The following is a 12,628-nucleotide window of genomic DNA, read 5'->3' on the forward strand; positions in this document are numbered from 1 at the left end:
GTATATTCATATACATCAAATAATTCTAAAAGATGTTTTTTTAAAAATGTAGAAACTGAGTCATCAAAGAGTTCATTTATGCAAATGTCTAATAAATGTTTACTAGTGTTATTAGTGACTGCCCTTGAACAGGTTACTGGTATTGTCGGGACTTCCCCTGTAAGTTCCCTACAAGTACCCTGAACTCAGTCATGTAACCTCCACCCCCTCTCACTCAGCTCCTCCTTTGTCCCTTGCATAAGTTTCAGTGACTTTACCTGCCAGGTCTCAGCTGTCCCCACTCCTCCTTCATCTGCCACATCTCACCTGTCACTAAGTCTATGATGCCTTCGTCTGAGATGTTCTCTTGTCCCCCAGCCCTCTCTCTATCTTACGGTTGGATACTTAAAGTCTGTCCTCTGCCTCAGGTCTCATGTCCCTTTCAAATACCTGCTATCTTTCTAGCATTGGATCTTATTCTCAGTTATGTCTCCCAGTGAACCATACAACAGCTTCCACAGTCTGCCCAAGGCCAGCCCCACTTTCTCTACCACCCTTCTCTTCACTCCCAAGCATCATACGGTTTATTGGTTTTTGTCCATAATTTTCCTGATGGTCATATATAATGTCCTTTTCTTTTCTTTTTCTGATACTAGGGCTTGATCCTAAGGCTTCCCACATGGTAGACAAGGAGAGTCAGCATCATTCAACTGATCAAGTGCCTGGAAGCAGCCCGTGCTTCGGTTTCCCTGGTCACCCTGTCTCTCCTCCTACACGAAGGAGCCACTATGAGGCAGCTTGCATATCCTGGCACACGGTTTAGTGTTGTTAGCTATGCTGTATTGTCAATGTCTTTCTTCCTGTTGTTTTCTGGGGGTCTCACCTGTAGCCCAATCCTTAGTAATCCTCCTGCCTCAGCCTTCCCGCTGCTGGAGATTAAATTTTGTATGGTTTTCTTTTTGTAGTGTAGGGAAAAAAATCCAAGTCTTATACCCGCTGGGCAAAGTGCTTATGCACACCTGAGCCACACTTCTGACACATTCAGCTACTTTCTCTGGAAGTTAGTGGGTCCCTGGAGTGGAAGAAGGGACGCTAAAACTGTTCCACCTGTGTTTATGAAGATGAACAGAGGCAGCAATTCGATTGAGAAACAGGAGATAGTGCAGCAGATGGAGCACAGCCGGCCTTTAAGTGACAATCTGAGGGAGTGAAGCCTGGGCTTCGGAAACCTAGGATCCACGCAAGCCTGCTACAGGACGCCGCAGGGAAGTCCTGGGCTGTCCCCTAGCGCCAATATGAGGAACTGCAGCAGGGTCGCCCGCAAGTACTCCAGCTGCTCCAGGCCCAGCGCTGGCTCCACCCACGCCGCTCCGAGTCTCCGACAACGCCTCCTTGTGGAGGCTCCAATGCCCAGGGCTCCAGTTAATACTCGCTTCTGAAACCCGGAAGCGCGTCATAAGCACGCGTCACGGGGGCGGAGTCAGCTGAGCTGCCTGGGTGAGGTTACGATCACCTGGGATCTGCTAAGGGGAGCCTGTAATCTCTTGGGACTGGAGCTGGGGTGCCAAACTGCGCCATATTCTAGTGGGGGCTCCTCGATCGTCTCTTCCTATGCAGAGAAAGCGAAAAAGGCCTCAGAGTTTTTAAAAGGTTCTCAGGATCTGTCAGACGCTGGGGGAAGCACAACTTGCAAATCCAGGACGACCGGGGTCCCAGTTGTGACCCCCAGGTCCCAGACCAAAGGTCCAGAGTTTGATAACCATGGCGTCCATACTGGATGAGTATGAGGACTCATTGTCCCGCTCGGCCGTCTTGCAGACTGGTTGCCCCAGCGTGGGCATCCCCCATTCTGGTAAGTTAGAAGAGGCTGCCTCTGCCCCCATTCTGTTATTGTAGCATTTACGGGAGAGGGACGCTCAAGAACTTGCGGCGTGTGTTTACGATCCAAGGCCCAGGCCTCTCTTGTCTTGTCCAGCTTGCAGTGGTCGAAGTTTGAAAGAGCCACAGTAGCAGCCGCGTGATCTAGGCCTAAGACTAAGGTCCTTCAAAAGAGGGAACTTGGGCTCAGATAAGGAAGTACTTGTTACAGTACTTGCCTACCGGGCTGCAGTTTGACTCTTGGGAGAACTGAAAACAGGTGCCATGCTTCTTTTCGTGTCTGCTTCTATGGGGTTTTTTTAGTTTTTGTTTTGTGTGTGTGTGCGTGTGTGTGTGTGTGTGTGTGTTTCCCCACCAGACTTCGTCTAGCAGAGAAGGCGGAATGAGCACAGAACTTGGTGGAACGTGAACGTTATGGGTGAAGGGAATTTTGTCACTGAATAGGAAAGATGGAGATGATTGGCCTGGGGTAAAGCTGGCTGTAGTTTAGAGTGTAAGAGAATAGCGTAGGGTTACCCGTACTATGATAGTATTTTATTGCAGCGGATTAGAGAAAAAGCAGCTGCAGCCTATGAACAGTAGTGATGGAACTCCCTACATGCGATGGAGACTCACTGAGCCATACTGTGTGGACAGGGAGCACGGGACAGCTTTAGTTCTCTTGTGATTGGTGGGCGCAAGAGTAAGGGTAATAAGGGAGAATGCTGAAACCATTTTCCCTGTACCGTCTCCCTCTCTCCCCCATTACCACTGGGAACATGCATATCATATCATGATACTACCTGGTCTCAGGCCCAGAGAACCAATTCCTCTCTACTGCCACAAGTGTGAGAAGAGCCCAGGACGCTTCCTATAAAGACAACCAGAAAACTCTTTCATGTTGAATTCCTCATAAACCAAGATCCTGTGGGTTGGTAGGAGTATACTTGGGAAGTAGAAGTTTCAGCTAACACTGTGGTTTCTCTGGGCTTTCCGCGCTGCCCCGCCCCCTTCTCTGGATGCCAATTGTTTTCTTCTTTCCAAACCTATAGGGTATGTAAATGCCCATCTGGAGAAGGAGGTGCCTATCTTCACAAAGCAGCGGATTGACTTCACCCCCTCCGAGCGAATCACCAGCCTTGTTGTTTCCTGCAGTCAGCTCTGTATGAGCCTGGGCAAGGATACGCTGCTCCGGTAATGGATTTGGAGACTTTTAACTGATCAGGGTCTTTTCCCATACTTAGCAAGTGAAACAGTAGTTTTTCAGGAGATATGCTATTCCTTCCCAAAGAGAACCAATGTAGTGGTTGAAGATCAGGAGGACCTATGTTCAGATTCCAGCTATGCCCGTGATCTCGGTCTCGAGTGAGTCAGCTGATCATTCTAGTCTTTCAGCAGTGAAAGGTGGTCTCAGCCTCCCTAGAGTTAGCCACACAAATCATTGGAACAGTCTGGAATCCTGGAGTATATACTCTAGTTGGCAAAAAGTGTTGACAAAATTGTTTATCATTTGGGATAAGCTATCTGGAATAAAATGGTTAGCCTGTCTCACAACCATGAATCCCAGAATGACTAGCTGTAACCACTGGTGTTGGGGGTGTGGCCCAGTAATAGAGTACCTTGCATTCCTGAGGCCTTGAGTTTGATTCTTTTTTTTTTTTTTAAAAGATTTATTTATTATATATAAGTACATTCTCACTGTCTTCAGACACACCAGAAGAGGGCATCTGACCTCATTACAAATGGTTGTGAGCCACCATGTGGTTGCTGGGATTTGAACTCAGGACCTCTGGAAGAGCAATCAGTGCTCTTAACCACTGAGCCATCTCTCCAGCCCCCTTGAGTTTGATTCTTAGCACTGCAAAATAAGATGCTGTAGATAAGTGAGGCTGGATCTGGGAGAGTGCTTGCACAGCACACTTAGTCCTTGATTAGATACTCAGCACAGCAGAAACCGGGTATGGTGGTGCACACCTGTTATCACAAGGCTTGGGAGGTAGAGGCAGGAGGATCTGAAATTCAAGATCATCGTTGGCTTCACAGTAAGTTTGAGGCCAGCCTGGGCCAGGGAGCCCCATTTTAAATAATCAGATTTAAGTGTGTGGCACATGCACTGTGTTAGGACTCAGGAGGCTAACACAGGAAGATTGGGAGCTAGCACTGTGCTGCATAGTGAGACCCTGTCTCAGAGAAACAAAACAAAGAAACAAACCTCTTAGAAACTGGTAAGATGAGAATTTACAAGAAAAGGGAGCGTAAATCTCACAGGCAGTGCCCCCAGCAAGAACTTCAGGGATGGGTTCAGCCAGTAAAGTGCCTGCTTTGTAAGCATGAGAACCCAACTTCAGATCCCCAGAGCCCTTAATGTAAAAAACCGCACTTGGCAAAATATGTAACCCCAGCCCTGGAGTACATCGGAGACAAGCGAATCCCAGGAACTTGCAGGCTCTGGATTCAGAGGGAGGCCCCTGTCCCCCAAAAAATGAAGTGGACTGGAATTTGCTTCCTAGCACCCACACTAAGCCTCACAACTGCCTATAACTCCAGGACTAAGGGGATCCAGTGCCCTCTTCTGGCCTCTGTGAGTACTTGCACAGGCACACGCGTGAGCACACACACACACACACACACACACAGAGGAACGATTAAATAAGATGAATATTTAAATTATATTCTGTTCTAGGTATAGTAGCACACACCTTTAGTGCCCAACATTGGCCAGGCAGAGAGGCAGGTGGAGCTCTGGAGTTTTAGGCCAGACTGATAAACAGAGCTAGTTCTAGTTCAGCCAGGGCACAGAGAAACTCTGTCTTTAAACAAAATAAACAAACAAACAAACAAACAAACAAAAAGAAGTAAGTGCTCTTAACCAGTGAGGCTTCTCTCCAGCCCCTTTACCTCCTTCTAACACATGGGGCCCAGGGGTCAAACTCAGACATCAGGAATGGTGGCCAGAGCCTTTACCTGCTGGATCATCTCACCAGCCCCAGAAAGGTATTTATCCTTTGGGAGTGGAGGCAGGAGGACCACCCTAGGCTACACAGTAAGATCAAGGCCAGGGGGGTTTACATGAGATTCTACCTCAAAAATAAAGTAATAGGGGACAGAGAGAGCTCAGCAGTTACAAGCACTGGCTCCTCAACAGGCAAAAAAAAAAGTTAGAATAGTACTAACAAGATGCTTTAGTCGGGGTTGGGGATTCAGCTCAGTGGTAGAGCGCTTGCCTATCAAGTCCAAGGCCCTGGGTTCAGTCCCCAGCTCTGAAAAAAAAAAAAAGAAAAAGAAAAAATGAAGATGCTTTAGTCGTTGATCTGAGCCAAGGTCTTTGTTCTCACTAGGAAAGCACTCCTGTGCATACACAGCTCCATCACAAATATCTTTGTGGTGTTTTTGTTTTGGAGACAGGGTCTCCTGTAGTGCAAGGCTGGGACTCCCTAACCATCCATCTACACCACTCGAGTACTAGAGCTCCAGATGTGTAGAGACATTATTACAACCCATGAGGAGGGGTTGGGGATTTAGCTCAGTGGGAGAGTGCTTGCAAGTGCAAGGCTGAAGGGGTGGGGATTATAATAAAACCCATGAGGTTGGTAAAATTCAAATCTAGTAGTAAACAGTGCTGGCAGAGGTATAGGGGATAGACTGCCAGGCCTGGCACACTGAGGCCCCCGGTTTTATTTCCAGCATCAGATGTATGATTAAAAATAAACAAATACTTACGGCGGTGGCGGCGGCTGCAGCGGTGGCGGTGGCACACACCTGCAAGACTTTCGAAAAGTTAAGCTGGCAGTGTCTTAAGATTTAAAATGGGGTTGGGGATTTAGCTCAGTGGTAGAGCGCTTGCCTAGCAAGCGCAAGGCCCTGGGTTCGGTCCCCAGCTCTGAAAAAAAAAAAAGATTTAAAACATCCAGACTGGTACTGTGACTTACTAGATAAGGGGCCTGCGACCAGCCTGACTACCTAAGTTACATTCCTCAGACCCTTAGACCCATGTAGTAGAAGGTTAAAGCTGGTTCTTGCAAGGTGCTCTCTGCCCTCAACTCATACACAATGGCACATGTGTCTACATGCACGCACGCACGCATGCACGCACACGCAAATATAATGTTTTTTATTGCATAAAACTAGCTGGGTGGTGGTGGTATATACATATGTCTTTAACCCTGGCACTTTACCCACTGAACCATATCTCTGGGTCTTCCTTGGAAAGAATTCTCAAAGGAACCCATCACTGAAACAAGACACCTTTCAAAGTTGCAGTGAAGACAGAGATACCAGGTTAAACGGGGGTTTGCTACTTAGTAACTGTCAACCCGCTGTCCTTGTTCCCTTCTGACCCCAGCACTTAGGGTAAGCCTGTGTGTCTTCCCAGGTTTGAGCACAGGAGCAAGACTTCATTGTGATTCTCAGAATGAAGTAAGGGAGTTCCTTGAACTAAACATTCTTTTTAATGTTTATTATTTTTTGAATAATCTAAGTGTGTTGATCCATGCAAGCGAGTATAGGCACCAGTGCAGGCCAGGGGTGTCAGATCCTGGGGTTGGAGTTAGGCAGTTGTGAGTCACCCAACATGGCTGCTGGGAATTGAACTCTTGTTGTCTGCCAGAGCAGTGCATGCTCTTGGCTGATGAGCCATCTCTGCAGCCCACACTGAGGGGTTTTAATAAAGTTTGCAGTTCTTGAGATTGTATTAAGAATTTTTTGGATCGGAGAGATAGCTTAGTGGTTAGGAGTCTCACTGCTCTTCCAGAGGAACCAAGTTCTATTCCTGAACTCATGTCGGGCCTGTAATTCCATTTTCAAGAAGTCCTCCCTCTGCCTTCTGCGGGCACCGCCACATGTGTGGCATTCATTCACATAAAGACATATACATAAATATAAATAAACAAATCTTTTTTGTGTTTATGTAAACTTAGACTTTCAAGTCTGTGATCTAAAAGGGAGTTTCACCAGTGACAGGGAGATGGCTCAGAGCCTGAGAGCACACGCATTCCTGCAGAGGACCCAGTACCCACATGGCAGCCAATTCCAGGGGATCCACTACCCTCTCTGACTTCCATAGGCTCCTGCATCTACTTGATATACTTACATGCATTCATGGACAACACATACACTCTTGAGAGTGACATTGTGACTCTTGCCCTTACAGCATTGACTTGGGCAAGGCAAGCGAACCCAACCGTGTGGAGCTGGGCCGCAAGGATGATGCCAAAGTCCACAAGATGTTCCTGGACCACACTGGTAAGTGGTGCTGGAGATCTGAGGAGGGTTCTCGTGAGAATCCACTGCCTAGAGGGGTGGGATCTAAACGGGAAGGGAGAAGCAAGATCCACTCAGGTGCTGTTTTCCCTCCACCCCAGGCTCTCATCTGCTGGTTGCTCTGAGTAGCACCGAGGTCCTGTACATGAACCGCAATGGACAGAAGGCCCGGCCGCTGGCTCGCTGGAAGGGGCAGCTGGTGGAGAGTGTGGGTTGGAACAAAGCGCTGGGCAGTGAGAGCAGCACCGGCCCCATCCTGGTTGGCACAGCTCAAGGACAGATCTTTGAAGCAGAGCTCTCAGCTAGCGAAGGCGGCCTCTTTGGCCCTGCCCCTGATCTCTACTTCCGTCCACTGTATGTCTTAAATGAAGAAGGGGGTCCAGCACCTGTGTGCTCCCTTGAGGCGGAGCGTGGCCCTGACGGACGGGGCTTTGTCATTGCTACCACTCGGCAGCGCCTCTTCCAGTTCATAGGCCGAGCAGTAGAAGATGCTGAAGCCCAAGGCTTCTCGGGCCTCTTTGCAGCCTATACAGACCACCCACCGCCATTCCGTGAGTTTCCTGGCAACTTGGGGTATAGTGAGTTGGCTTTCTATACCCCTAAGTTACGCTCTGCACCCCGTGCCTTTGCCTGGATGATGGGAGATGGTGTGCTGTATGGCTCACTGGACTGCGGGCGCCCTGACTCCCTGCTGAGCGAGGAGAAAGTGTGGGAATACCCAGCAGGGATTGGTCCTGGGGCCAATCCACCCTTAGCCATCGTCTTGACCCAGTTCCATTTCCTACTGCTGCTGGCGGACCGGGTGGAGGCTGTGTGTACTCTAACAGGGCAGGTGGTGCTACGGGATCACTTCCTGGAGAAGTTTGGACCACTGAGGCACATGGTGAAGGACTCGTCCACGGGTCACCTCTGGGCCTACACTGAGCGAGCAGTCTTCCGATACCACGTGCAACGTGAGGCTCGGGATGTCTGGCGCACCTACCTGGACATGAACCGCTTTGACCTGGCCAAAGAGTATTGTCGCGAGCGGCCAGATTGCCTAGACACAGTCCTGGCCCGAGAGGCTGATTTCTGCTTTCGTCAGCATCGCTACCTGGAGAGCGCCCGCTGCTATGCTCTGACCCAGAGCTATTTTGAGGAGATTGCCCTCAAGTTTTTGGAGGCCCGGCAAGAAGAGGCACTGGCTGAGTTTCTGCAGCGGAAACTGGCCGGCTTGAAGCCAACTGAGCGTACTCAGGCCACACTACTGACCACTTGGCTGACAGAGCTCTACCTGAGCCGGCTTGGTGCTCTGCAGGGTGACCCAGACGCCCTGAATCTCTACCGGGATACACGGGAGTGCTTCCGTACTTTTCTCAGTAGCCCTCGGCACAAAGAGTGGCTCTTTGCCAGCCGGGCCTCTATCCACGAGCTGCTTGCCAGTCACGGGGACACAGAGCATATGGTGTATTTTGCAGTGATCATGCAGGACTATGAACGGGTGGTCACATACCACTGCCAGCATGAGGCCTATGAGGAGGCCCTGGCTGTGCTAGCCCGCCACCGAGACCCCCAGCTCTTCTACAAATTCTCGCCTGTCCTCATCCGACATATCCCCCGCCAGCTGGTGGACGCCTGGATTGAGATGGGCAGCCGGCTGGATGCCCGGCAGCTCATTCCTGCCCTGGTGAACTATAGCCAGGGGGGCGACGCTCAGCAGGTGAGCCAAGCCATCCGCTATATGGAATTCTGTGTGAATGTGCTTGGCGAGACTGAGCAGGCCATTCACAACTACCTGCTGTCACTGTATGCCCGTGGCCAGCCAGCCTCACTTCTGGCCTACCTGGAACAAGCTGGGGCCAGCCCGCACCGTGTACACTATGATCTCAAATATGCACTTCGACTTTGTGCTGAGCACGGCCACCACCGCGCCTGCGTCCATGTCTACAAGGTGTTGGAGCTGTATGAAGAGGCTGTGGACCTGGCCCTGCAGGTAAGTCTTGACCTTATCCAGGAGAGCCACCTGGAGAGGGTAACTTAGAGCTGAGTTTGAGGTGCGTGCTTGTTGCCTGTAATCCCTGCACTTGGGCGCTTAAGGCAGAAAGATCGTGGTTTGAGGCCAGTTTAGGCTACCCAGTGAGTCCCTGTCTTTAAAAACAAAACAAAGTTAGCAGGATAAAACATTGGGGTTTGCATTCTGGCTTTGCTGTGTGATTTGGGGCTGGTACATCTCTGTGCCTTAGATTATCCACTAAATGGTGGTAATGAGCCAGCAAGATGGCTGTCAGGTGGAAGCACTTGAACAAGTCTGACAAGTTCTATCCCTAGAGCAGACGGTGGAGGGAGAGCGAGCACTGACTGCTGCAAGTTTTCCCTGACCTGCACACTGCACTTGCATGCACACACCTATCCTTCCCTCATAATTATAATAAAAGGAAAATAGAAGAACTTGTGAGGGAAATGTTAAGAGTATTTGTATCTTATGTGAATTAGTACTGCATAAACAAAGCATTCAGGAGCTGGAGCTAGCTACACAGCGAGGTCTAGGCCAGCCTGGGCTACATAGTAAGACGTTGTCAAAAAAAATAAAAATCGGGGCTGGGGATTTAGCTCAGTGGTAGAGCCCTTACCTAGGAAGCGCAAGGCCCTGGGTTCGGTCCCCAGCTCCGAAAAAAAAAAAAAACCAAAAAAAAAAAAAAAAAAAAAAGTGGTTGTTTAGGGGGCTGGAGAGATGGCTCAGCGGTTAAGAGCACCCGACTGCTCTTCCAGAGGTCATGAGTTCAATTCCCAGCAACCACATGGTGGCTCACAACCATCTGTAAAGAGATCTGATGCCCTCTTCTGGTACATCTGAAGACAGCTACAGTGTACTTATATATAATAAATAAATAAATCTTTAAAAATAAAAAATAAAAAAAAAATAAAAATCAACAGGGTTGGAGATATGGGTCAGAGGTTAGGAATAGTTGCTACTCTTGCAGAGGACCTGGGTTCAATTCCCAGCACCCACAAATATCTAGTTCAAGAAGATCTGACAGCCTCTTCTTGCCTTCATAGGTACTAATAAATAAAATAAAATAAAATAAAATAAAATAACCACACAGAATGCTGACTGATTCAGATGTTAGCAGAGGGAAACGATGCTGAGTTACATCTCCCAAATCATGAATGATCGCAGGAAAGGAATATTTGCATATTTGTTGGTGTGTGTGGTGTACGTGTGCAGAGTGCAGACCTTAGCTGCCATTCTCTGCCTTATCCCTTTGAGGCAGGGTCTCCCTCGAAACCTGGAGGGTCTGGTTGTTGGCTTCACTGATAGCCCTCAAACCCCGCCAATCCTCTGTCTCTGCTTTGGGGTTACAGGTCTGTACTAGACCATGCTATGTGGTTGCTGGGATCTGAATGATGTGCAACAAGTACTCTTAACCACAGAGCCATATTTCCAGCTCTGTTTGTGTTTTTGAAGCAGGATCTCACTTGTTATGGACCCCAAACTGATCTGGAAATCACTGTGTAGCCCTGGCTAGCCCCAGGCTGAGCCTTAACCCAGGATTTAGAACATTGCCCCAAGAGCTCAAATAGTTCCCTATGTGACTTGTTTTCCTTCTTGAGACAGGGTCTGCCATAGCCCAGGCCGGCTTAAACTTGCCAGCATTCCTGTTTCCACCTCCTGAGGGCTAGGATCCTGGGTTGTGCACCGCTGTGCTTTAGGAACACCAGCTGATCTTTTTACATTCGCTAAAATTGGAAGCCTGCCACCAAAACGGCCTTTCCACAGCTGTGACGGGGCAGGCCGATACAGGTTTCCTTGTGCCTCTTGTTACCTGGAGTGTGGAGAATTCTGCTGAGGCTCTCTTCTCTGGCCGGTTTTCTGTGGCCATCTGTCTTTCCAGTAGTCTGACCCTAAGTGGGGCATGACTTGACTCTGATACCGTGGTTTCCCCACAGGTGGATGTGGACCTGGCCAAGCAGTGTGCAGACCTGCCAGAGGAGGATGAGGAACTTCGGAAGAAACTATGGCTCAAGATCGCTCGGCATGTGGTACAGGAGGAGGAGGACGTACAGACAGCCATGGCCTGCTTGGCCAGCTGCCCCTTGCTCAAGATTGAGGATGTGTTGCCCTTCTTTCCTGACTTTGTCACAATCGACCACTTTAAGGAGGCAATCTGTAGTTCACTTAAGGCCTACAACCACCATATCCAGGAGCTACAGCGCGAGATGGAGGAAGCCACAGCCAGCGCCCAGCGTATCCGACGAGACTTGCAGGAGCTTCGAGGGCGCTATGGCACCGTGGAGCCCCAGGACAAATGCTCCACCTGTGACTTCCCTTTGCTCAACCGCCCCTTTTACCTTTTTCTCTGTGGCCACATGTTCCACGCTGACTGTCTGCTGCAGGCCGTGAGGCCTGGCCTTCCTACCTACAAACAGGCCAGGCTTGAGGAGTTGCAGCGCAAGCTCGGGACTGCGCCTCCTCCAACCAAAGGCTCTGTGAAGGCCAAGGAGGCGGAAGCTGGGGCTGCAGCTGTGGGGCCCAGCCGGGAACAGCTCAAGGCTGACCTCGATGAGCTGGTGGCTGCTGAGTGTGTGTACTGTGGGGAGCTGATGATTCGCTCCATTGACCGGCCCTTCATCGACCCCCAGCACTATGAGGAGGAACACCTCAGCTGGCTGTAGGAAGTGTCGCTATGCACGTGGACAGACAGGGATACAGCTACCAGACTCTTCTGGGAAAGCCATGCCTGGCTAGTGTTGAGTCCTTGAGATTGCCAGGTCTGTGGTTGTGAGGGTGTTGCAGCCAAGCCTCAGCCCTGAGGTTTCAGGTGTGAACCCGTTCTGTGTTCTGCAAGCTGTGCTTCAGACCTGACTTAGAGCTGCTCCTCCCCCAGGCAGCCCGAGCTGGTGAGATCAGCCGTGATCCTTTCAACTCACTACATCTAACAGTTCCTCTGTCCTCGTCATAGCCAGCATGTTCACCTGGACTGAGTAGCCCACTGTCCATCCTTCCTATCTTCCTTCCTTTGTCACTCCACAGCCTCTGGACCTCCCACTTTGCCCTGCCCTCTTCTGCCGGGATCGAGCCATCAGCCCTCCAGATCCTAGGAGAGGAGGCACTTGTGGAGAGGGTGGTACTAAGGGTGGGCATGTGGACATGCTGTGTGACCCTGGGGCTCCAGTGTCAGGGTGCCCTGAGGCTGAGGACACACCAAGGACAAGAGGAAATAGCAACAAGCAGAGAGCATTAAACGGTGCCACAGTGGTGGCTCTGGACTTGATGGCTTTGTGTTGATGCTGATGCTTACAAGAAATGATCCCAAGAAGGGATACAAGGCCACAAGAAGGTCGCCTGCACCGGTGTGGTGGCATAGAGCAGGCTGATCTCTATGAGGTCACAGCCAGCTCAGTCTACATAGTAAGTGCTAGGCTGGCCAAGGCTACATAGTATGACCCTGTCTCAAAAAAAGACCTCTAGGGTCCTGCAAGCCTTGGCACAAGATCCTTCACCTGGGGGTGAGACAGGACAATCAATTTTACTTGTTTCCTTCTATCTTCTGAC

General features: G+C 49.9%; 1 protein-coding gene across 1 annotated transcript; it reads left to right on the forward strand.

Moving 5' to 3' along the window:
- The first annotated feature begins 1,484 nt into the window (after positions 1–1,484).
- On the forward strand, positions 1,485–12,347 carry Vps18 (VPS18 core subunit of CORVET and HOPS complexes). Its single transcript, NM_001106499.2, is given in 5 exon segments — positions 1,485–1,831; positions 2,889–3,030; positions 6,986–7,077; positions 7,197–9,067; positions 11,023–12,347. Coding segments are annotated over 5 exon segments (2,922 nt in total). The 5' UTR covers positions 1,485–1,740; the 3' UTR covers positions 11,749–12,347.
- Positions 12,348–12,628: the final 281 nt, after the last annotated feature.

This window comes from Rattus norvegicus, chromosome 3, assembly GCF_021556685.1.
Source record: "Rattus norvegicus strain SHRSP/BbbUtx chromosome 3, alternate assembly SHRSP_T2T, whole genome shotgun sequence".
NCBI classification, from domain to species: Eukaryota; Metazoa; Chordata; class Mammalia; order Rodentia; family Muridae; genus Rattus; species Rattus norvegicus.